The sequence below is a fragment of the Geotrypetes seraphini genome, chromosome 3, assembly GCF_902459505.1.
Source record: "Geotrypetes seraphini chromosome 3, aGeoSer1.1, whole genome shotgun sequence".
NCBI lineage: Eukaryota > Metazoa > Chordata > Amphibia > Gymnophiona > Dermophiidae > Geotrypetes > Geotrypetes seraphini.
In genome coordinates, this window is record NC_047086.1 from 278,852,505 (window position 1) to 278,878,972 (window position 26,468).

Consider the following 26,468-nt stretch of genomic DNA (forward strand, 5'->3'; position numbering starts at 1 on the left):
ATCCTCTTGTGTGACAGCTTTTTCTGACTTAGGCACACTGTTATAGACTATGCCCGTTCTACACACAACTTAGGTGCAGGTATTTAGGCCTGGCTTTCATTGGCCTAAATGGTTGTGACTAAATGTTAGTCATATGCACAGGCATTACATTTGATTTTATAAACTGAGCCTAACTTTGGAGGCATTTTTATAAAATTGCACTAATTTCGGTGCCAATTTTTGTAGACATCATATATAGAATATGGCCCACTATGTTTATTGAGTAAAAGTGCCTCTGTATTGTCAGTTTCAAAAATTACTTTAGGTAACATATTCACAGAAATTCACAATTATTTCTCTGCAGATACTTTTCCCAGCTAATATAGCACAAGTAAATTTGTAAATACAAAAATGATTGTAGCAGTTGCTGCTTTAACTTCAGTCCTTTTAAAAATAAACAGGTTGATTCAGAAAACATATATTCTTACCTGCAGACATAGTCGGGGGGGGGGGGGGGGGGGGGGGAGAGAGAGAGAGGTAATCTATAACCACATTGCAAGCATTTCTGCATGACTCTGGTGTAGGTTTGTTTGGGGGCAGGTTTGGATCATATGTTTTGGCATTGCCATGATCACCAGTTTTTAGCATATTGATTATTGCTGATGCTTTAGCAGGTTTGGAACAATACAATCTTATAGGATCCTTTGTTGCTCTGTGGGCATTACACTGTGGATGGTGTAATGATTTAAAAGTAAACATTTTATAAGGAAATTGATATTATTTGCTATAAAGTCAATTCTATCCATTTGGATGCCCGCGTGTAGCCCATCAGTGCAGCTATGTCATGGTTTGATGATAGGCCAATTGCGTATGGAACACCTCCAAGTACGTGATTTTTCTCATCTATCAGGACAGCTATTATAAGATACAGTGGTAGCTTGGATTATGAGCATAATCCGTTCCAGGAGCATGCTCATAATCCAAAATGCTCGTTTATCAAAGCAAGTTTCCCCATAGGAAATAATGGAAACTCGCTTTGATACGTTCCCCTCCCCCCCCCCACGAGAACCAGCATTGCTCCCCCCGAAGGCCCCCCCTGCGATCCGGCACCCCCCCCTGCGATCCGGCACCCCCCTGCGATCGGGCACCCCCTCACCCGCCACGATCCGGCACCCCCCCCCCCGAAGCGATTGGGCACCCCTCTGCCACGATCCGGCACCCCCCCCCCCCGACGCAATTGGGCACCCCCCGCCATGATCCGGCACCCCCCCGACGCTTCTTACCCTCATCTGGGCACCGGCACTGGCATGTCCTGTGCCGGTGCCCGAAAATCGGCCTCTTCTTCTGCTAGGAATTGAGCTCTGAGCATGCTCAAGGCCTAGCAGAAGAGGAGGCCGATCTTCGGGCACCGGCACCAAGCACAGGACATGCCGGTGCCCAGATGAGGGTAAGAAGCGTCGGGGGGGTGCCGGATCATGGCGGGGGGTGCCCAATCGTGGCGAGGGGTGCCGGATCGTGGCGGGGGGGTGCCCAATCATGTCGGGGGGGGTGCCAGATCGCATCGGAGGGGGGGGGGCTGGATTGCAGGGGGGAGGGTGCCGGATTACCGGGGAGGGGGCGCTCGTAAATCGAGCCATGCTCGGTTTCCGAGGCACCAATTTTGCAAATGTTTTGCTCGTCTTGCAAAACACTCGCAAACCGGTGCACTCGTAAACCGAGGTACCACTGTACCTGGGAGGACTTCTGGATAACCTTGCCAACAAGAGCCCATTCTAGGTTGCTGAACTATTAAAAGTTTATGAAGACTAGAGAAGCTAATTTATTCCTTATACCATGGTTGGGTGGGTGGGTGGGAGGTAGATTGGAGGTTAATGGAAAAATTTTACTTGTATCATGCCATGGGTTTTTTTTTTTAATTTGACAGTTGGAGAGTACTACAGTGTTTTGTAACAGTTAAGACATTTAATAAAAATGATTTTAAACATACACTTCTCCCGCAGTATCCATGGGGGTTAGGGGCAGAGCCGGCCCGCGAATATTAAAAAAATCACGAATAATATTCAGGCCGGCTCTGACCCCCCCCCCCCCTTACACACACACACACACACCCCGCTTCCCCCCAGCATCCCTTAAGCCAGAGGTGTCCAATGTCGGTCCTCGAGGGCCGCAGTCCAGTCAGATTTTCAGGATTTCCCCACTGAATATACATGAGGTCTATTTGCATGCACTGCTTTTATTGTATGCTAATAGATCTCATGCATATTCATTGGGGAAATCCTGAAAACCTGACTGGATTGCGGCCCTCGAGGACTGACATTGGACACCCCTGCCTTAAGCCTTACCTAGTGGTCTAGCAGGTTTTCGGGGCAGGAGCGATCTTCTTACACTCCTGCCCCGTGTAGATCATTCATAGGAAATGGCTGCCATGAGCACCTGTCATAGTCTCGAGAGACTACGGGAGCTCACGTCAGCCATTTCCTATGAGTGATCTGCATGGGGCAGGAGCATAGGAAGATCGCTCCTGCCCCGAAAACCCGCTAAATCACCAGGTAAGGCTTAAGGGGGGTCTAAGAGGGTTTAAAAATAGCACGAAAAATGAAAATGGATCTTAAAAAAATCGCGAATAACCGAATCCGCGGATGCTGAAACCACAGATTCAGAGGGAGAAGTATAAATGGATCTTTAATAATACCTTAAATTGCAGCCAAGAAAGTTCCATTCAAAGGTTCAGCAGTAAATTATTCCATAATACTAGGCCAATGAAGAAAAAAAAGTGTTGTGACATGTTGACTCATACTGTGCAGAAGGCAGCCCTGTAACGCTAACTGATGTTCAGTTTGTGACTATAAAACATGAGCGAGAGTGTAAGAAACAATAAGATCAGACAAATAAGGTGTTGCTTGAGCATTGTGACCAATCAGACTCTGTGCCTGACATGTTCCCATTTAAAATTCCTAGGAAACTCAGAACTAAGGCCAGAAATGTTATTCCCAAGCCCAGAAAAGTTCAGAAGTCTAGATTTCCCAAGTACACTGAGGAAAACCTTGCAGAAATTGAGCTTTTTTCTGATAGCTCTGAAGTAGAGGAAATAGAGAGACAGTCTAGCACTGAAAGGTTTATCTCCAAACCTATCAACATAAGGTTCAAGCAAAATGCCTCTGTCAGAAAGCCTTGCACTTTCCCAGACATCCACAGGAGGAGCCTAGGAGAGCCTCAGAGCAGAGCAGGTACACAGAGAGTAGGGCGTGGCTCTCATACTGAAAAGCCAGCAGTGTTTGCTCCATAGTTGTAGAGGACAAGGAAACGGAATGGTTCTCTCTCTATTTCTCAGCCCGCTTGCAGCAAGCTAATAAAATAGTTCCAAGCCCGGAAGCTGAAGCCCTACAGTAGGAGGAACAGATGGAATTCTGTGAGGAGGTATTTACACCAGCAGAAGCTATGGAGGTTGGAATAGTTTGCAAAGCCTTCTAACTTTAAAACTATGCTTGTTTTTTTTCTGCTGGAAGTTTTCTAGGCAAGCCACTGCTATGAACAGGTTTTTTTTAATTGCTGTTTTGGAGTTCCTGAATGACCAGTGCATTATAGCCAGGAACTGTGATAGTTTTTTTTTCTGTTTTGCTTGGCTGAATGAACCCTAGCTCTGCTCTAGCCTCATGCCGGGCAGGGGCAGAGCATTCTTTTGTGCTTACTGTGTTTGATGCACTAACAGTTTTGGTTTTGGGCTGGCAATGCTTTGCCTTAAAGAATTATATATATTTTTTTGAATGAAGAAATTCAATGGAACTGGGGAGAAGTTTGTCAAGACCTTGGGCGGGATTATATGAATGCTTTGTAAGCTGTGAGGACAAACTCGATAATTCTCCTGCCTCAGCTCATGAGCAGCGCTGAAGGCTTCCAGGACATTTTCTTTTGTGTTTTGGAAAGCTTAGTAGTGAATGATTAGTAGTTAATGTGGCTGGATTTGAACTCCATTCAGAGCAGGCCTGATTTGAGGGCCAGAGTAAGGCCTAGGCCCAGATGAGGCCTAGTTTCTGTAGGCTGTGCTGGATTGCTAAGGCACAGTGACTTTTTGAAAATCCTAAGCTGCTGACCAGGATTTTTGCTATAAGTTTTTTTTTTGTTTGTTTGTTTGCCATTTTGTTTTGAACTCTTATGCAATAATCCATCCTGAATAAGAATACTGCAAGGATTGCAAATACAGCATTGAATGTGTGACTGGTTTCCTGATTCTTTTTGTTTCTGTTTCTTGAATCTTGGCCTGTAGGGCTGGTCTCCCTATTGAGCAGCGCGCCTGGAGCAGTTATCCTGTGGTCCACTAGGGGCCACAGCATACAAAGCTTTATTTATTTATTTATTTAAAATTTTTGTATACAGTTTTCAAAAACTAAACGGTTTACATCAATAAAAACTTACTGGATCCTAAATTGCACAGGAAGCCTTGCAAATAATAAAACATAAGCTTTCTTTTTTCTTTTTTTTTATTTATAATTTTGAATACTTTACAATATCCAGCAATTCCAAAGGAAAAAAGGAAAATCACATAAAACAGTACATAATCAAACCATACATACATAATTCCTTTTAAGCCCACATTAATGGGGAGCACATGTTACTATTTCTCATCAAATAAATTCAAGAAAATAAAGGACAATAATTCTCGGTTCACACTAGAGAACCTTGAATCATTCCTTAAAATGGGATATTAATTTGAGTTAATTCTCCTCATATTCTCAGTTAGATGAAACAAATCTCATTTCTGTTCTCTTGCAACTAAAAATTGTTGTAGTTGTATAGGATCCCAAAAAGCATACTCAATATCTTGTAACTTAACCAAACATTTACAGGGAAATTTCAGGTAAAAGGATGCCTCCAGGGCCAAAACTCTATCCTTCAATTTCAGAAATTCTTTCCTCCTCAATTGAGAGGTCCTAGATACATCCGGGAAAATCCTAACCAAATCCCCACAAAATTTCATTAACCTGTTTTTGAAGTAAAGTTTCATTATCAACATCTTGTCCATCTCACTCATACATGTTATTACCAGGGTGGACCGACTCTGAATCACATCCTGTGTATCTTCCAAAAATTCAGTCAAATTTACCTCTGGTGTGGTCAGATGGTCCACCTCCTGGGCAGATTCAACTTTTTTTGGAGGAATATAATAATAATTATTTATTGGAAAATTCTCCGCGTTGGCCATTCCCAGTACTTCTTTAAAAAACTTCCTTAATAAAATTTCAGGTGACAATAAATGAGTTAATGGAAAATTGACCAAGCGGAGATTTTTCACTCTATTCATATTCTTCATAGATTCAATTTTGGAATGTATCACAGTAGAATCTTTAACAGCTGATACCGAGACAGCTTGTAAATTATTACATTGAGTTTCAACAATATTCAATCGTTTATCCAAACAACCTAAATTAGAATCCACATTTTCTAATTTGGAAGAAACTAACTGAGAAAAATCCCCCATTTGTTTCATCGTTGTCCTGAGAAACCCTTCCACTCTAGTTATTCCTAACCATAAGTCCTTTAAAGTAACATCCTGTTTCCTCTGTTCGTGGATTTTCCTCCACTCCACCAGAAAAAATCAATGGTTTACGTATTTCAGCATAAACTAATTTACTTGTATGGGTAGATGAAACCACTTGTCCATCGGATATAGTAGGGTTTATATTCCTACTATCACTGGATACCGGGTGAAGGGGAGGAGTCCGTTCGAGGGGACTTATTGAAGCTCCTGACAAGGAGGAATCAACATTTAATGGTGTCACAAGTGGATTATCAGAAAATAATGTTAAATGTCTGTCCATGGGACCAGATACCACTGGTGTTGAACTTTTTGGTTTAATTTTTCTTTTCCCCATATTCAAACAAACATATAAGAAATTATAAGAAATATAAATAATGTTACCAGCCAATTCTAGCTCCCGGACTCCTCGTGGCTCCAAGGGGCTCCCAAGGGGCCTTGCGTGCCCCTTAGGGCACGCCCCTTCGGCCACGCGGCGGCGGCTTCTTTTTAAACTGTAGGAGACGGACCTGATGACGTTAGGGGGTCCGTCTCTGTAACTGATGCCTGTCGGCGTTGGTGTAGGGAAAACACAAACCGCTGCTGCAGGAGACTGGGACCAGCAATAAGCCCCTCAGTAATATCCTCCAGGTCAGAGCAGGACTCCCAATGCTACCGCGGCGGCGGCTTCTTTTTAAACTGTAGGAGACGGACCCGATGACGTCAGGGGGTCCGTCTCTGTAGATGCCTGTCGGCGTTGGTGTAGGGAAAACACAAACCGCTGCTGCAGAAGACCGGGACCAGCAATAAGCCCCTCAGTAATATCCTCCAGGTCAGAGCAGGACTCCCAATGCTACCGTGGTGGCGGCTTCTTTTTAAAGTGTAGGAGATGGACCCGATGACGTCAGGGGGTCCGTCACTGTAGATGCCTGTCGGCGTTGGTGTAGGGAAAACACAAACCGCTGCTGCAGGAGACCGGGACCAGCAATAAGCCCCTCAGTAATATCCTCCAGGTCAGAGCAGGACTCCCCGCAAGGTTTCTTTTTCCTGTTGTAGTAATATGTAGCCCATCAGTGCAATATAGCTTCTTGCCCTTCCATGTATTTCCCCATCCTCCTATGTACCTGAAGCCTTCTTGATGACACCAGGCTTTGAGATATCTATTAAAGTCCTCTGTGTTTTTCACTCTTTGCGCTCCCTTTCCATATGCAGGCAGTATTGCAGAAAAAGCTAAAGTCTTTACAGAAGGTTTCACGCCCTTCACCAAGCTTCCGAAAAGCTTTCTGTGCTGCAAGTGTGGAGTTGTTGGCCAGGTCATTTGTTCCCAGATGGAAAAGAACATCAGTGTTAAAAATCCTTAGTTTCTTCCTTAATTATAGTCTGTATTTGCCTGGAACTTCTGGTAGCTGAGGATCCTGGAAGACATTTCACTATTTTGGTCTTCTCGCCTTGTGTTCCAAGGTTAATGCCTCTGATGATGGAATCCCCCAACAGTAATAGTTTTCTGTTTTTGGCTTTTTTATTTGTGCTTAGGGTGCGCTTGTTCTCTTGAGTTACCTTCATTGGTTCCAGTCCCACCTCCCTTCTGTTTTCCTGAGTATCGCAGTGCACTAGTGGAGTGAAGGAATTCTGTAGAGGTAATATTAGTGAAGGTGGATGTTTCTGTGTTACATGTCGCAGTCTTCCTGAGCCTACTGTGACCCATTTATTCCTGGGCTGTTTTATTCTTTGAGGTAGAGGTGGTAAGTTGGCATGATTTTGTGGAACGATGGAAGCTGCTTTAATTGTATTCAATTCCTGTTTAAGTTTGCAAAGCTCCTCCTTAATACTAGCAAGTTGATGACAGATGGGGCAAGCCTTAAGCCTCCAAATAGTGTGTCTTGGAATTAAAGCACCACAGTGATTGCATAGAATAAAGGTCATCTTGCTTGGTTGTGAAGTGACTTGATTTGAGTAGTCCTGATTATTTGGGTCTCTATATATGAACAATGGTCCCTGGGGTGGGTGGGACTATAAGTCTTACCCTTAGTCCTATGAAGAGGAAGAGGAAATAAGATTTAACAAAGGAATGAGAAGGGTTTATTTTTTGTGCTTTTTTTTGGGGGGGGGTTTAAGTAAGAAACAGGGAGGAGAAGAGAAATTAAGAAGCTATAATGCTGAAACTAGGACTAAAATTTAAAAACCCCGTTTCCGCCCCCATCTCCACAAGCTCTGTCACCTCAGTAACTATAGAGAAATAGACAAATATAGTGCAAAATATAGACAGCAGATATAAATTGACACATTTTGATCACTAAATTGAAAATAAAATAAAATCATTTTTTCTACCTTTGCTGTCTGGTGATTTCATGAGTCTCTGGTTGCGTTTCCTTCTGTCTCTGTATCCTTTCATTCATTTCCTGACTACTCCCGACTTGCTAAGCTGATTGACTTATTTGTAACATCACTGTATATGTACAGTCTCTTACTCTATTAACCGCTCTGAACTGTTATGGTACTGCGGTATACAAAAATAAAGTTGTTATTATTATTATTTCTTTCTTTCTGCACTCAGGCCCAAGAATTGTCCCTTTCTATTCCCTCCCTCTTTCCTTCCTATGTCCTTAGTGCCCCCAGTGCCTCCTTCCCATGTCCTTAGTGCCCCCAGTGCCTCCTTCCTATGTCCCTCTCATTGCCTTCCACACTTTGTCCCACCCCCACCCCCGAAGCTTGCCTGCCTGTCTACCTCTCTCCCTCCATCCCTGGCCAAAGCCAGCCTGCATGCCTGCCTACCTCCTTCCCTCCCTGCCGCGCAAAAAAAAAAAAGCCTCCCTCCTTCGTTTCCCCGGGTTGGCTGCTATCTTACCTCCCTGCTGCTGCTACTGCTAAAGCCGACACAAAATCTTCTTTCCGATGTCAATTCTGACGTCGGAGAGGATGTTCTGGGCCAGCTAGGCAGCAATGGCTGGCCCAGAACGTCCTCTCCGACGTCAGAATTGACGTTAGAAAGAAGACTTCCTGTCGGCTTTAACAGCAACAGCAGGGCGGTAAGATAGCAGCCGACCCGGGGAAACGAAGGAGGGAGGCTTTTTTTTTTTTTTTTTTTTTGCGAGACCATTAGGGACAGGAAATGTTCGCCTGTCCCGTTGTCCCCGAGCACAGCTTCGGGATGCTTTCCCGAAGCTTTATGTGGGGACAATGGGACAGGAGGTCTGAAAACGGGACCTAAGGTCACCTTAATCTTGCCGACCCTGTGCGGACCGGCGGTTGAAGAACAGTGTGATAGACAGTATTAAAGCAGCTGAAATGCAGGGAACCTGGAGAAAAGAGAAAGTGATATGGATTGTCCTGGCAAGAGAAGATGTAACCTGTATCTATACAGGTGTCATAAACCTCCAGCACAAATAGAAAATCTGAATGGAGATCTGATTGACGATATCCATAAGCTGGGATTGAAAGGGGAGTTAATATTGCTAGGAGATTTTAACTTGCCTGATGTAGATTGGAATGTCCCATCTGCAGGACTGGAAGGGAACAGAGAGATCATGGATGTCTGCCAAAGTGGTGTTCTCAGACAAATGGTAACAGAACCCATGAGAGAAGGAGTGATGGTGAATCTGGTGCTCACAAATGAAGAAAGTGTTTCTAACATCCAGATGTTTGTTTGTTTATTTAAAAAGCTTGATATACTGCCCAGTCTTCTTGGATCAGGGCAGTTTACAATAAAATATGCATCAAAATTTATTGTACAGGAAAGATCTATCACTAACATACCTAACATAACAAGAAGAAAACATACACAACTCATTCATGCCTAATAAAATTTTGGTAAACTGTTCTAAAATTATTCTTATACCCTAATTCATTCTTATACCCTAATGGTCATTTCCTGCATACCAGTTCAAACCTCGAAGGCCATGCAGAAAAAGTAAGTCTTCAACAGGCCTTTAAAGCTTTTATAGCTCATTTCAGATCTAATCTCTTTTGGCAGGGTATTCTAAAGAACTGGAGTGAGCCAGAAGAATGCTCTTTCCCTAGTAATGGCCCAATGGGCCATTTTAAATTGAAGGGATGCCCACCTAAGAGATGAAGATCATCACACAATATGGTTTGACATAAAAGGATTTATTTAATAGATATGTGGAGATGTGACAGGTACCATGGGAATGGAAAAGGGCAGATGTAACATAGTAACATAGTAAATGACGGCAGATAAAAACCTAAACGGTCTATCTAGTCTGCCTGTAAGTTATACCCATTAAAAAATACATGATTAAATTAACTTGCCTCTTCTTTGATATTTTTGGGCCGTAGACTATAAAGTCTGGTATTGTCCAAATGCTGAAGTTGCCATCCAAGCTCACTCCAGCCTATCCAACCATCCCGTTGTTTGCAGGATATCTACCGTAACAGTAACATCCTCATGTTCCATATTAGTGGAGTTCCCACTGAAGCCTACCCCAGCCCATCCTACACAGAATCAACACCTGACAAATTCCCTCCAACTTTCTCCTTCTTCCCTCTCACCTTCCCACCCCAAACCTATGTTGTCAGATCCCGATGCTTCTATACTAGCTACAACCTGTACCTGTAGCTCTTCCTGTACCTTGTAATCACTTTGTTTGCTACAATACTGTATACTGTCTTGAACTGAAAAGGTATGACTGGATATAAATAAAGCTATTATTATATGGGACACAGACCGTTCAGGTCTGTCTAATACCGGCCTTAGTTCTTTAATTTACATCCTTCATTTTCTAATTAGAGATCCTCTATTATTATCCCACACTTTTTTGAATTCCATCACCGTTTTCCTCTCCACCACTTCCCTCAGGAGGGCATTCCAAGCATCTACCAACCTCCCTGTGAAGAAGAATTTCCAAACATTGCTCCTGAGTCTTCCTCCCTGTAACCTCAAATTATGTTTTCTAGTTTTACCATTTTTTTTCTTCTCTGGAAAAGATTTGGTTCTATATTAATACCATTCAAGTATTCAAACATCTGTATCATGTCTCACCTGTCCCTCCTCTCCTCCAGAGTATACATATTTAGGTCTTTCAGTCTCTTCTCATATGTCTTTTTGTTCAAACCCCTTACCATTTTCGTTGCTTTTTTCTGGATCGCTTCAAGTCTTTTTATATCCTTCGCCAGATACAGCCTCCAAAACTGAATGCAATACTCCAAGAAGTGTGGCCTCACCAATGACCTATACAGAGGCATCAACACCTCCCTTCTTCTGCTGGTTACTCCTCTTTCTATACAACCTAGCATCCTTCTGGCTGCAGCCACCACCTTATCACACTGTTTAGATGCCTTTAGATCCTCAGACACAATCACCCCACGGTCCCTCTCTCCATCTGTGCTTATCAGCCTCTCATCTGCCAGCACATACGGTTCCCTTGGATTTCTACCCCCCCCCCCCCAAATGCATCACTCTGTACTAGAGGTCTGCACAGGAACGGGGATCGCGGGAATCCCCCCTTAACCCACGGGACTCCCACAGGGACCCCCCTCTAGCCAATGGGACTCCCACGGGGATGGAAGGCTTTGGAAGCAGGGTTCGTCCATATAATATAATGGACACGTCAGCCTTACTAAAAGAGGGGGTTTATAAGTTAATTACCTGAACAGAAAACAAAAAAAGGATTCCACCAAAGAGATTCCACAAGGAAAACAGAAGCGCAAACACAAAAGAAACTGTGGAATTGATGATCCTGTCAGAAGTAATTGCTGCTTTTTATGGGGACGGGCGGGGATGGAGGTAATTCCTTGTGGGGACGGAGAGGATCCTGGTGGGGACGGAGAGGATCCGGGCGGGGATGGGTGGGTTTTCTGTCCCCATGCAACTCTCTACTCTGTACTTCTTCGCATTGAAGTTTAGTTGCCAGATGCTAGCCCATTCTTCTAACTTTTGCAGATCCTTTTTCATGGTTTCCACTCCGTTACAAATCTTGGTATCATCCGCAAAAAGGCTAACCTTACCTTCTAATCCTTCAGCCCCACTTCAACAACGAGGACAGAGAAATGAGAAACTACAGGCCTGCAAGCCTTACATTGATGGATGGAAAACTAAGGAAACTCTACTGAAGAAAAGGATGGTGAATGTCTTAAAACAGTGCTCAGGGCACACCTAGTCTCATTGGGTTTTCAGGATATCCACAATGACTATTTATGAATTATATTTGTATACAATTGAGGCATTACATGCAAAAATAATTGAGGCAACCTCACGAGATTGCCACGGGAACTCGCGGCAGCCATTTTTTCAGCAAGACTGCATGAGCAGGAGTGTAGGAGAATCACTCCTGCCCACTGAACCATCAGAGATAAGGCAGGTGACAAGACTTTTGTGAGATAGGAGGAGGGCTAGAAATGTAAGACTGAAAGCTGCGTATTGTCACTATGGGCTCCTTTTACTAAGCTGTGATAGCGTTTTTAGCGCACACAGGATTATAGCGCACTCTAAACCCGCACCACACGGCTAGAACTAATGCCAGCTCAATGCTGGCGTTAAAGTCTAGCGCACGTGGCAATTCAGTGATCAGCCCTGACTAATTTCACTGGGCGATTTCCGGGGCTCTTCACTGGCACAAGACCGGAACCGGGATCGGGCTTGTGACACTACGGAACCCCCATCTCAAATACTCAACAATCCACAGAGACTACACTCACTAAAGTCTGCAAATCGTCAATAGGAAATGGCTGCCGTGAGCTCCCGCCATAGTCTCGAGAGACTATGGGAACTCACGGCAGTCATTTCCTATTGGCAATCTGCACAGGGCAGGAGCGTAGGAAGATCGCTCCTGCCCCGAAAGACTGCTAGACCACCAGGTAAGGCCAGGAAGGTGGGGGTGGGTCAGAGCCGGACAAGAAGATTTGCGGTTTTTCTCCATTCGCGGTCCGGCTCTGCCCCTATCCCCCGCAAGGGAGAAGTGTATGTCCAAGACTGAGCTGCTGCTCTTTCCTCCTAAACTCTCTGCTCCTCCTCCTCCTTTCTCCATCTCTGTAAATAATACTGTCATTGTTCCAGTTTCCTCTGCTCGCAACCTTAGTTGTCTTTGGTTCTGACCTCTCATTTTCTACGTACATTCAACAAGCTGCTAAGACCTGTCGCTTCTATCTCTTTAATATCATCAAAATTTATCCCTTTCTATCTGAGCACACTACCTGGACCCTTGTCCACGCTCTCGTTACCTCACGCTTAGATTACTGCAATCTGCTACTCCCGCAGTGTCGCCTCTCCCCCTTGCAATCTGTGCAAAACTCTGCTGCACGACTCATCTTCTACCAACCTCACTACACTCATGTCACTGCTCTCTTTAAGTCACTTCACTGGCTCCCTATCCACCATTACATACAGTTCAAGCTCCTATTGCTGACCTACAAGTGTGTTCATTCTGCTGCCCCTCAATATCTCTCCTCTCTTCTTATACATTTCCCAGAGAACTCCGTTCATCAGATAACCTGCTCTTAGCTTTACCCTTCTCCTCCACTGCCAATTCTAGACTTTGTTCCTTTTATCTAGCTGCTCCCTATACCTGGAATAAATTACCCGAGTTTGTCCATCAAGCCCTTTCCCTTACCTTGTTTAAAAACAGACTGGAAACCCATCTTTTGATATAGCCTTCAGTCCTTAACCCTACTCCTCTGCCCTCCAACCCAGCCAGCTGATTAACCATTCCCCTTAACTGTATCCATGACATCCAATTTGTCTGTCTTGGCTGTTTAGATTGTAAGATCTTTCAAGCAGGGACTGTTTTTTTCTTCTTTGTGATTCTGTACAGCACTGCTTATGTCTGGTAGCACTATAGAAATAATAGTAGTAGTCATCTGGAACTCATTCAACCAGGTCATAGAGGAAGCTCTTGAAAAAATCCTGAAAGTTTTACGACCTACAGCCTGCCCTCTCAACTCCTGCCCAGCAAAGATAGTGCAGTGAGCCTCATATTTAATAGATCCTTGGAGATGGGAGATATTCCACAGTACTGGAGCTGAGCAGATATGGTCCTACTTCAAAAATTGCAAACAGGGAAGAAATAGGAAACTAAAGGTTGGTAAGCCTCATTTCACTAGTTGGAAAACTAATAGAGACATTGCTAGTACTAGATGTAATCTACTTGGATTTCAGAAAAGCCTTTGAGACAGTTCCTTACAGGAGGCTGATGAATAAGCTGAGTTGGATGATAGGACCCAAAGTGAACTGGATTGGAAACTGATTGGCTGATAGACGACAGAGTATAGTGATAAATAAAATCTGCTCGGGGGAAAGGGGAGGACTTTTATACCGCCTTTTTGTTGCTTTGGATTTCAAAGCTGACATTCAAATCCGTGGGGATTGGAGGATTAAGTGACTTGGCCAGGGTCACAAGAAACCGGGATTTAATCTCAAAACCTCTGGGTGCAGAGCCCCAGGAAAGGAAGGTGAGTACTGGAGTGCCTTAAGGACCAATTCCATTTAACATTGCCTAAGGGTTAGGAGAAAAATTTTGCCTTTCTTGCAGATTTCATAGATTAAAAACAGTGGATATTTGAGAGGGTATAGAAAACATAAGAAGAGCTCTACAAAAATTAGAAGAATGGTTGAAGGACCAGCAGTTCAATTTATTTTTTTATTTTATCTTTATAATTTTTTCCAAATACAATCAAGCGGACATTTGAACAAGCAAAATATCCTTCATATAGAAAAGTACTCAATATAATAAAAGAAAAATATTTCTCAAGTCATCAAGTACAAAACAAAGGAAATAAAGAAATAAACTAATCTAAAAAAAAAACAAAACCAGGGGGACAACATAAAATCCAGTTCCTTAGGAGACTTTTAAAAATTATATTAAAAAAAAAAGGAAGAATTTTTTTTTTAAATCCTAGGTGAGGCTGAGCTAAATTAAAGCAAGACTAATTCAGGTAGAACCAAATGATGGAGTAGAGACTATTAAAGGAAATGGTGGTTTCTTTGGTATTGGAAAATGTTTTAAATGATCAAGAGCAAGAAAAAAGTAAGTTTTAGTCTCAAATTTAACATAACATTTGCATGGAAACTAAGAAAAACTTTTGCTAACAACTGAGGTTTGCGAGCCAAAAAGACTTTCCATCTAAGCTGAGTGGCTCTGCATAGGTCAGAAAATATATGAACCTGTTGACCTAAAAGTCTTGGTCTTTACAGCTAAAATATAGTATGAGGATCCAGATATTACTGGACAACATATAAAAAAATTTTGAGAGATCTGCTGACCCTCCTTTCTTAGCTTCCTGTTGGTCATGACCATACCAGTCCACATAATAAACGTGCAAAATTGGTGGTAAAGTCTCTTTGGGGATCTGCAGAATTTCCAGAAAATATTTCTGTAACGTATCAGTAGGTGACAAAACTGAAAATTTTGGAAAGTTAAAAGAAAACGCACATTCAGATGGCATTCATGATTTTCTAAGACATCCAGCTGATGATAGGTAACAAGCTTATCTTTAATCAAATACATTCCTCCTTCAAATTTTCACCTCCTTTTCCATCATCTGCATCTTACTTTCCTGCTGTTTTAATAGTTCCCCCTGATGAGTTATCTGAGACTGGAGAGATTCTTGACCTGTTTCAAACTTTTCTAATTTGTCTAACAAGGACTCCTCCAACTACCCTATAGCATCCCAAACCTCTTCCAGCTTTACCTTCTTGGGTCTATTCTTACCCCCTAACAGAGACATCACTCTGGGCTGTGGCTGTCCAGCCTGGCCTGCTTCCTGTCTTCCTTTATGAACAAGATGTTCACTATTTTTGGTGTATACACACGTTCCAAGCGCAGGTCAGTGGCAGCCTACACAGGAATCACCACTACCCTGCTAGAGGAAGCCGTAACAGCTATAAACAAAGTCTCCCTTGTCCAGCACTCCTCTGCTCAGTGGCATAGTAAAGGGGGCAGCGGGGGTGGGGGGTGGCGCAAGCACTCGTCCTCCTTTCCACCCCCCTCTCCTTCCCTGTCCCCCCACTGCTGCAAGTGCGCACCGCTTTCCTTACCCTATACCTCTGTAATGTTCCTGGCGTGAGCAGCAATCACCAACCTGCTGTCGCACCGGCGTCGGCTCTTCTTCTGATGTCACTTCCTGGATCCGCACCTAGGAAGTGATGTCAGAGTAAGAGCTGGTGCAACAGCAGGTTGGGGGTTGCTGTTCGTGCCAGGAACGTTACAGAGGTATGGGGGAAGGGAAGCTGTGTGCATATAGCAGGAGGGGGCGGGGAAGAAGTGTATGGAGGAGGGGAAGCAGGACATCACCTCCCTGGGTTCCTCTCACTCTCGCTACTGCACTGTCTCTGCCTGTGCATTGCCAGCTGCAGGAACAATGAAGCTTGTCAAAGTCGGCAGGTAAGTACGTAGCGTCCCTTTTCACTTAACAATTGTACCACCGAAGAGTCAGCAGTTGTAGAGCTCAGTGTCCAGACTTCTCATCAAATGCCATATTGTCTTAGCAGTTCAAATTTAATATGAAAAAAACAGATTGATGTACTTGAGATGCAGAAATCCAAAGAAGACATACCAGATTGGAGGCAAGAAGCTGATAAACACAACTCAGGAGAGGGACCTTAGGGTGTCAGTGACTGAGGATCTCAAGGTAGTGAAACAATGTGACAAGACAGTGGCTGTAAATTGAAGGATTATAGAATGCTTAGAAAAAGTTATAAGCAGCAGAAGAAAAGAGGCATTGGTGCCCCTGGTAAGTCATTGGTAAGACCTCACTTAGAGTATTGTGTTCAGTTTTGGAGGCTGTATCTCACTAAGGATGTAAAAAGAATTGAAGCAGTTCAAAGAAAAATGACATCAAAATCTCTTTTGGGAAATATAAACTCCCCCTCAGATCAGAACTCAACCTTGGAATACAGCTTGACTCAACATTTATGCTGATCTCCCAAATCCAATCAACCTTCAAAAGCTGTGTCTACATTTGTGACAACTACACTGCTTCTCTCCTTACTTGAGAAGGCAAGTCTTGTCACAGTTGTGCATGCCATGATAACATTAAGACTAGATTACTGTATTGCACTCTACACCAGCTTCAGTTGATTCAGGATGCTGCAGCAAAGGTTGTAAGAGATGACCAAATCACACCTTTTTTGAAAAAACTTCACTGGTTTCCAGTACAATGCAGAGCTAAATTTGCAAGGCCCTTGAAGGAAATGATCCAGAGTACTTGAAGAATAGGATATCCATCTACACACCTCCAAGGTCACTAAGGTCCTCCCAAGGAGAATCTATAACCACAGCCTGTCCAAAAGACATCATGCAATGTGATACCCATCAGTGAGCTTTCTCCAGAGTAGCCCACACCCTCTGGAATGCACTCCCTGAAAGGCTTTGCTTAAGACAAGACTATCTCTACTTCAAGAAGCAGTTGAAATCTTGGCCCTTCATCCAGGCCTTTAATGGAAGAAGTAGCTAACTTTCTGGTCAAACACAGGCATACTATAGCAGGACATATTTATTTTATTTAAAAAATGTATCTACCGCCTATATCTAGGTGGCATTACTGTACAATAATAACATGCACAGAATATGACAAACACTCCTACCCTAGCTGAGATTATATTCATGTACCTTTCTGACTTTGCATTTAAATAAGTCCTCTTAGTTTCTAACTCCTGTTACTCTTTCTTTTCTATCTATGTATTTTTTCTTTGCTTACACTCTATTAAAATGTTATTGTGTATTATGTTTTTCTCACCAAACCCTTCCAATTCACTATTTTTGGCACCCATTTTTTGGATGAATTTCTATGGTGGTTGTCTGCAGTGCATCTAAATCTGACAGGTGTGTGTTGAAGGTGTGGTTTGGGCAGGTTTATGATTTGGACATTTTTCTGCAATAATCTAACATTTTAGAAACCGTCCATGGCACAATTTGGACGTCTGGGGCTAAACCTATTTTAACAACAAATAAGTGCCAAAAAGGTGCCCAAACTGACCAGGTGACCACTGGAGGGATGACCCTGACCCCATTCTCCCCTAGTGATCACTGACCCCTTTCCACCCCCCCAAAGATGTGAATGAAATAGTACATATGTGCCTGTATGACAGCTTTAGATTTTATAGCCAGTCCTAGTAAAGCAGCAATCAGGTCTCTGGAGTAGCATAGTGGGTGGTATAGTCAACCATAGAGATGGGAACTCGGGCCAATATCCCATTCTAACTACTATACTTATAGTGGACCATGTGAGCCTTTCAAAACCCACCCTGATCCCACTGTACCTACATATAGGTGACACCTGCAGACTTAAGGGCTATTGGTGTGGTGCACAGTAGGTTTTGGAAGCTCACCATACAATATAAGAGGGTATTCTAGTTAGTAATTTACAATTACTACTAATAAAGATAGTCTATATTCAAGGGATAAACATAATTGGGCAAAACTTTATTATTCACAGGCTGTCTACAGATAAAAGAGCAACTTTGAGAGAGGCAAAAATATCCCTCTATTTTCAATAAGTGCCTTTCTCAAGTTAATTCCATACTACCCTATTCAAAGGTGTCGAATAACGAAAGAATAGTTCATTTTATTGGCTTTGAAAAATTAACACCTACAATACAGTGATCCTGAAAAGAAATCAAATGGATTCAGTTATTAAAAAAGGGAGTCATTCAAAGATAGAGCTCTCTTTAGGTTAATAATAAAGTTTAAAATGTAGAATTAAAAGCTTACAGCTTGATTTATATTGTGGTCAATCAGCTGGCAGTGAACATTTTAAAACATGACATCTCTCTTTCAGAGCAAACAGAAGAAACTGATGTCTTCCAGGACCTCTGCTGGCAACATCTAAGTGAGGACTTTGTTTGCAGTCAGCCTCTCGTTGGAAAGCAGACAACATACACAGAATGCTGCTGCTTATATGGTGAAGCCTGGGGTATGGATTGTGCACTGTGCCCCATGAAGAACTCAGGTAAAATGTAGCAGGATCTTCACAGTAAAGTCATAACTGAGTTACATGATTTAAAGGGAATACTGAAGAAATTATTCTTTTGCTTCAGGGCTTAGCCACATCCTTGGAACGGTCCATTAAGTATGGACTCTTGCTTTCGTTCTTATTCTTTTCACCTCTATGGGCTCCTTTTACGAAGCTGCGTGACTTTTCATCACGCGCTAACCCCCGGGCTAGCCGGAAAACTACCGCCTGCTCAAGAGGAGGCGGTAGCGGCTAGTGCATCCGGCGGTTTAGCGTGCGCTATTATGCGCGTTAAACTGCTACCGCGCCTTCGTAAAAGGAGCCCTATGTTTTTCCAACTTCTTTTTTCTTTTCATCTTTTCTTTGTGTATGCTTCTCTATATGGGCTTATATTCAACCTTTAAAGCCCAATTTTGTATATGTTGCCTTTGCAGGAAAAGGAGTATCCAAGGCAGGATATTTACATTTTGCAGTGTATTTTACAGAAGGCTCTATGAACACAGAGATGTTTGTAATATACTTAGAAGGCTATGATAAAAATGATTGTATTATGGTAGTACATAGAGCGGCCAACACAAGAAGAAGGGAAGAACCAAATCCTGCAAGTTGCAAAAGCAAGAAAATTCAGTAGGGATAACCAAACAGCTGAGAAAAAGGAAACCTGATTCTTGAAAAATCTTTTTTTTATTAAATAAAAACACATCAACTCTCCAATCGCTAATTGCAAAAGGACTTGACGCAGGCTATGTTTCAGCACTACTGCCTGAATCAAGAGTCCATTAATTCTAAAAGATAAAGGCAATTTAAAAAAAAATTATAATAATAAAATACCAACATATACATTCATAAAACATATTGGTCCTTTTACTAAGGCATACTAATGGATTTACCGCATGCTAAATGCCATATAGCCTGTTATATTCCATTGGGTATTTTGCACTCACTAATCGATAGCACATACTAAGAGGGACTTTTGCTAAGGCGCATTAGCCGATTTAGCACGTGCTAAATATTAGCGCATGCTAAATACTAACTCATCCATGGAATATAATGGGCGCTAAATTGGCTAGCGCGCCTTAGTTAAAGGACCCCTAAATACATTAGCACATCTTAGTAAAGGCACCCCATAGTGAGTTAATAAATATGTGTTAATTATAGTGGGTGATAATTGTAACAAACATATAAAATACATTTTTTTGAACGATGAGAAATCAATCCAGAAAACTATGGGGCTCATAATAAATATATTAAAAAAAAAAACATTCAAAAAGTGGCCTAGATCAAAAAGACAGATCGTCCAAGTACCGATAATCAAAGCTGGTTAGTCCAGGCGCCTAAGACCCCACCAATAGGAGGGGCCATAGGCACCTGGGTCAACCAGAATTGGCCCAGATGCCTTAGGCCCCCTCCTGTGGGTGGGGCCTTAGGCACATGGGGCCAACCCAGCTGATCACAGAAGGGATATTTCTCCACGATCAGCTGAGCCATCAGGATACCCCGAAGCTGCAGTTTCGGTGAGTCCTGTCAGCTCAACTGATTGGGGATGCTCGTGCTGTGATCAGTTGATGGCAAGGGATCCCTCAGCAAAGATAGGTGGCTGTTCTTTAAGATAGATGTAATTCTGCATAGGACGCCAGAGGTGAAATCCTATCTTGCCACTTTGTTGAGAGGGGGGTGTCAACATAATTTCTAGCGCATCTACTGCCTGCACAAACTCTGTACTTCTTGTACGCACAGTTGAGACCTTTCTGACTTTGGCTATTTGGTTCCTGGCTAATTGCGATTTGATTACGCAAATTGAATGTATAGAACTGTGGCCGGAGCAAAACTACACTGCCAACTTTTGGCATTGCACATCTGTGGCTTTTTTTTATATCTCTGCCTTCCCTGTGACTTCCGGAACCTTTGCTTTTGGTTCTTTGAACTGAGTGGCAGAGGTACTTGTGGCTTCTGAAAATCTGGTGGCACCCTCTCTGATTTCAGCCTCTGCCAAATCATGCCTCTCATTTCTTTGGGGAGCTAAGTTAGCCACGGGAAGAGGGAATTTGTGACTCTCTCTGTTTCGTCAAAATATCTGGCTCTCCCCTGCTGTTGCTCGTTTAAATCTGTTCTTGTTTGCCTCTATTTTGAACTAAATGGGGGCATAGTATTCATAAGTGCCGAGATCTCTTTTGTATCATGACAACAATTTTGGGGGGAACAATGTGGGGGGTTGTCCTTACATCTGACCATGACTCCAGTGTCTTCAACCTCCGTTGAAGATAGATGTGCTGGACAAGGTGAGATATAGGTACCTAGGGTATGTTGCACCCGGGGCCCATAATTTTTGACACATCCCCCCCATGTAAAAAAAATATTTTTTGTAATAATCATGAAACGGAATAAATGGTCAGAATAGAAACAGGCAGTGAAGGTTTTCTTTTATTGAACTTCATATATGTAACCATTATTCCAAACATAACATAACATAAATTATGTCTGAATAGTCATGACATTAGAAGTACATATGGAGTAGTTGCAGGTGATGCTTGTGACAAGTTCAGTTTTATGTGTTTTTTGAATAGAAGGGTTTATTTCTTTTTTGAAGGTTTTGTAGTCTGTGGTTGAAGTCAATAGGTTGTAGAGTTGGGGGTCGAGTGTTGCAGATCGAGTGGCTAGGAGGTTGTCGTACAGTTTTTTTCTTTTGACGTTTTTGGTTGGAGAGTGTATGAATGGTATATGGGTTCTCCTATGTCTGGTTGAGGTGGATTGAACTAGTCGATTGTTCCAATAGGCTGGGCTGTCTCCGTTTATTGCTTTAAATAGTAGGCAGGAAAATTTGAAGTGTATTCTCGCTTGTATTGGGAGCCAATGGAGTCGTGGTATGCCTCTGTGATGTGGTCGAATTTCTTCAGTGAGTAAACCAGTCTTAGGGCTATGTTTTGTATTGTTTGTAGTTGTTTTATCATGGTTGTGGAATCTTGACTGTTTTTCTCCATTTTCTTTCTAGTTGTCTGCATTGTCTTTTTAGTAGGAGTAGTTCATTGCTCTGGGAGTTGGTAAGTATGAGAGAGAAAGATGAATGTAGGCAAACTTGTTGGAGACAAAAGACTTTTCAAAGGGTACATGAGAAAGAGAGGAGGAATAGGAATAAGATTGGAAAGGTGGCAATTTGAACCAGTGGGGTAAGAGTCCAGATATTTGTTTGATGGTCAGTATATCAAACTGTAAATAAACTTGGAAACTTGGAGTTTAAAGAGTTAGGATTTGGACCGATAGCCCAAGCAGAGGAGAACAAACAAGAGAGAGAATATGGAGAACAGAACGGAGATGGCTGAATGAAAAGACCAGTAAAAGCCATCAAATTGTTTCAGATCAACTGTGAAAAATATGATCTACTCTTTGGTATTTGCCAACTACTTGTGATGCAGACTGCCCAAGGAACTTGGCTTGACATAGCATGGCTTATCTTAAGAACATGTGAGGAAAGTGGATACTGGAAGGGATGAAAGAAAGAGGAAGATAGGTAAAAAAAAGGAGACATTAAAAAGTTTGGGAACCTTTATTCTAGGGATCCTATACTGTTAGTATATCCATTTTTAATGGCCTGGCTTCTGAACACCAAAGTAAACTTATTTAGCTGAAGAAATTAGTTACCCCCCCCCCCATTCCACACACATTAATTCTCTTCCATTTTTGTTCCCATTATAAAAAAACACTGATAAGTTCCCAGAAAAAAAATACATTAAAATAAGAAGTGAAAACAAAAGCCCCTACAGATGAGACCATAACATAAGAATAGCCTAACAGGGTCAAACCAATGGTCCATCATGCCCAGTAGCCCATTCTCATGGTAGCCAATCAAGGTCACTAGTACCTTGTCAAAACCCAAAGAGTAACAACATTCCATGCTACCAATCCAGGGCAAGCAGACGCTTCCCCCATATCTTAATAACAGACTATGGACTTTTCCTCCAGGAATTTGTCCAAACCTTTCTTAAAACCAGCTACGCTATCTGCTTTTACCATAACTTCTGGCCACTTCATTTTTAAGCTTAGATCTTTCCTTCCAAACAGAGACCTTGCTAGATGTCAAATACAGCACAAGGTAACTTCATACAGACTTAGCTGTGCAGGAAATGTGAATCTCCTCATATAGTGCAAAAATGTGCAAAGGTCTGTTTTTTTTCTTTTGATCACTACATAGCCTAATGCCACACAAGCAGCGCTGTTAAAAACATATTCTGAAAGTCGATGCTAAGGTTAACAAAGTTTCCTTCCTTGGACCACAAGGAGATGCTGACCAACCACTGGAAGAGATCCCAAAACAACTACCCAGGCACAACACCCAAAGACCCACTCAGTGTGTGAACCAGTGGAGTGGACTAACTGGGGGGTGGAAATGGGCCCGGAGTTTGTTCAGCAGAATTTCCCAAACCACCTCTTCCTCTCAACACATTGACACGCTGTCACCACCACCACCACTAGGAACACCTCACCAGGTAGGCCAGCAATGCTTATAAACTTTATAAAATACATTATTATATTTTCTTATAAAGCATATATTTTAACTGAACTCTCTGATGTCCTCAGCCTTGCCATTCACAAAAATAGAAGGAAGAAAAGTTCCCATTTCCTGCTGTCTCATGTCCCCGGCCTATACAATATTTTTCTTCTGCAAACCCTTCAAAAGTCTGACCAAATCCTCATTTCACTTGCATTATAAAGTACTGAGGATGCCATCTCTCCCCATTCCCAGGCCCTAAAGTCTAAGACAGTAGCGCAAACTAGTGCTGCCCGATTCAGGAAAAAAAATTTTGATTCAATTTGATTCAACCTATTGAATTGGTTTTTCGATTCGATTTTCCTGCCCAATTGGGTGTTTTTTTTCAAACATCCTGGTGGGTTTATTTTATAGCTTTTCACCCCCTTTGGCTTCTCCTAATCACACTGGCGCTGTGGTGTAAACAAAATAAAGAAACAAAAAGGACTTTTCCTCTCTCTGTTAAATCCTAGCTCACGTTTGCGGTCTAACACCAGCTCTGGCAGGATACACTTTTCAAATCTGACATATTGTAATCACAAAACAGAAAATAAAATCATTTTTACTACCTTTTGTTGTCTGGTCAGTATTCAAATCTTGTTGGTTCCAGGCTCTGGTTGTCTTGCTTGCCAGGGTCTCCTTCTTTCTTCGTGCTGACCATCCATCTGCCATCTCTGTCCTCCACTTCCGTTTCCCGTCCCTCCCCCGGAGGTCTGGCATCTTTCCTTTTTTTCGTCTCCATCCGCAGATTCAACTTTTCTCAACTACCCTTTCATCCAGCATCTCTCTCTTCTTCCCCACCACCCCAGGGTCCACCATCTCTCCCTTTCTCTTCCCACCTATCCAGTATCTCTATCCCCCTCCACACCATCCCTTGTGTCCAACTTCTCTCCCTTTTTGTTCCTTCCCTCCCTAAATCCCATTATCCATCATCTTTCTCCCACTCCTCTGTTTTTAGACCCATTATTTCTTCCCCCCCAAAGTCCGGCATATACACGTATCTTTGAACCTCCCCTTCCCTCCCTCCCTCCGTGTATTTCTATACCAGGACCCCTCCCGTGAAGGTCTGTCCCCCCTGAAGGCCTACACCCCATCCCTGAAGGCCTGCACCCCCTCCTGAAGGTCTGTCCCCCCCGAAGGCCTGCACCACACCCCTGAAGGCCTGCACCCCTCCGAAGGACTGTACCTCCCCCTCAAAGGTCTGTCCCCCCTGAAGGCCTACAGCCCATCGCTGAAGGCCTGCAACCCCCTGAAGGCCTACACCACACCCCTGAAGGCCTATACTACACCCCTGAAGGTCTGCACCTGAAGGACTGTCTCATCCCCCCCCCCCCCCGGAAGGCCTGTGTGTTCCCCTATGGCCTTCCGCGCCTCCCTTTACCCGATTGCAGCAGAAAGCCTGCAAAAAGGATCACGGGTACTTTAGTGACACTTACAAGTTGCCATAGGCCTACATTAGGCTATGTAGTGATCAAAAGAAAAATCCAGACCTTTGCACATTTGTGCACTATATGAGGAGATTCACATTGTTGTCCTTCTGCCGCGGTCCCACCCCTCCTCTGATGTCAGAGGCAGGATCGCGGCAGAGGGACAACAACTCCTGAGGCCTATGGCAACCTGCAAAGGTCGCTAAAGTACCCGCGATACTTTTTGCAGGCTTTCTGCTGCAATCGGGTAAAGAGAGGAGCGAAAGCCTTGGGGTCGGGCCATGAGAAGGGAAGTTCCTGGGCCATGACTCCAAGGCCGGGAGCACCCTCCTCATGGCTTGCACCTGGGGTGGACCACCCCCCTCCCACACTCCCCCCTCCTCTTGGTATGCCACTGGATATAGGGAAAATTGGTGAAAGAATTGTGGACATAAGACCCTCAGGTCTGGGGTTGTCATCCTTCTTTTGTGGTAATCTAACTCTTAGAGTGCAGAGCCGATTGCGATCACCTCAAGTGGATTAGGGGATTCTCACTAGCCACAGCAAATGTACACCAATTTTGGATGAGTCCCTGAGGTCAGGCTCACCAATCTATAGTTTTCTGGATTAGTCTGGAATACTTTTTAAAACTGTGATTACACTGGCCACTTCAGATATTGTAGACAATTTTAATGATATGTTACAGATTATAGTTTCATTTTTGAGTTCTTTCAGGACTCTGGAGTGATTTGCTGCTCTTTAGCTTGTCAGTTTCTTATTACATCTTCCAGGTTTACCAAGATTTGTTTCAGTTCCTCTCTTATCATCATCTGTAAATACTATTTCTGGTATGGATGCTCCCTAACATCTTCCTCAGTAGACTGAAGCAAAGTATGGCTTTGTCCTTCCTGAATCCACCTCTTACTTCTCGATGGTCAAACTGACTCCCTCTCAGGCTTTTTGCTTCAGGTGTACCTGAAAAAGATTTTATTATCAGGTCAATATTCAAAATTATTTAACCAGCCAGAAACAGTTGCTGACTGATTAAATCACTTGCTCAGGGCTATCTGCAAATTTCCAGCATCACCTAACTGATTACCGCTGTTGAGATTTAACAGTTAACGCTTAAGTGAAAGCTGGCTATTTTAGGGGCATTCTAGGGTAGAATCAGCAGTTGGCCAGTTCTGATATTCAGCCCTTAACTGGGCAGGATAACTCAGTGACTTAGTGAAGGTGAGTGGCACCTGGGGTGTTGCCGCCCCTCCCCTCCACACGCATGTACCCCTTCCCTGTACCTTTTTAACTTTGGCATGAGCAACCACCAACTTACTGCCCATGTCGGGTCCCAGGAGTGACATCCCAGAAGTGACGTCAGAGAGAGTGCCAAACCTGAAGCGGACAGCTATTCATTGGCTACTCATGCTGAAGTTAAAAAGGTACAGGGGAAGAGAAGGGGTGCATGTGCGGAAGGGGGTGGAGAAGGGGTGGTGGTACCCCAAGCAAGATGGCGCCCAAGGTGGACCCCCTTACTATGCTACTGGGATAACTGCATAATAGGACCACATAAAACACAGTACTAAATTTATACAGCAACCCATGGCCACTTAAGTTCTAAATATCAGCTTAGCTGGCTGAGTATTGATCTCTGTGAGTTTCTGCCTTTTTGCCTTCCTTATTAATGCTTTGCATACAGCTTGCCAGTGCTTATGCGGCTTCCTGTTCATTCAGATCATTTTTCAGTCTTTTGAGCAAGAAATATTTCAATACCTTTGTTCTCTTACCAAGCCTAGAATGCATGTGGTGAGGAGGTGTTCATAATTGGTGAACCTTTCTCAGGAATCTCCCCAAAACTTTCAAGAGGTAATGCTTTATAGCAAATATTTGTTTAATAGTAACATAACAGCATAGTAAATGACGGCAAATAAAGACCCAAATGGTCCATCCAGTCTGCCCAAACATAGACGCTCTATAATGTAATGATTTAATTTAAATTGTTGTTTTTCTTAGATATTTCTGAGCCAGAAACCCAGAGCTCTGCCCAGTACTATGTATCTACTGGAGTCTCCGTCAAAGCTCACTCCAGCTCATCTAAACTATCCCAGCCGATCCTCAACTGAATGGCCATATACGAGACATAGAACCGTGCAAG

The 26,468-nt window shown here is 43.1% G+C and overlaps 1 protein-coding gene across 7 annotated transcripts in view; it reads left to right on the forward strand.

The window, feature by feature from the left end:
- The window catches only part of LTBP1 (latent transforming growth factor beta binding protein 1), a 941,660-nt gene that overhangs the window by 882,788 nt on the left and 32,404 nt on the right, over positions 1-26,468 (forward strand). For all 7 annotated transcript variants that reach the window (XM_033937066.1, XM_033937071.1, XM_033937073.1 and 4 more), the window contains one exon: positions 18,218-18,388. In XM_033937066.1, coding sequence (XP_033792957.1) covers positions 18,218-18,388 — 171 coding nt within the window. The remainder of the gene's footprint in view (positions 1-18,217; positions 18,389-26,468) is intronic.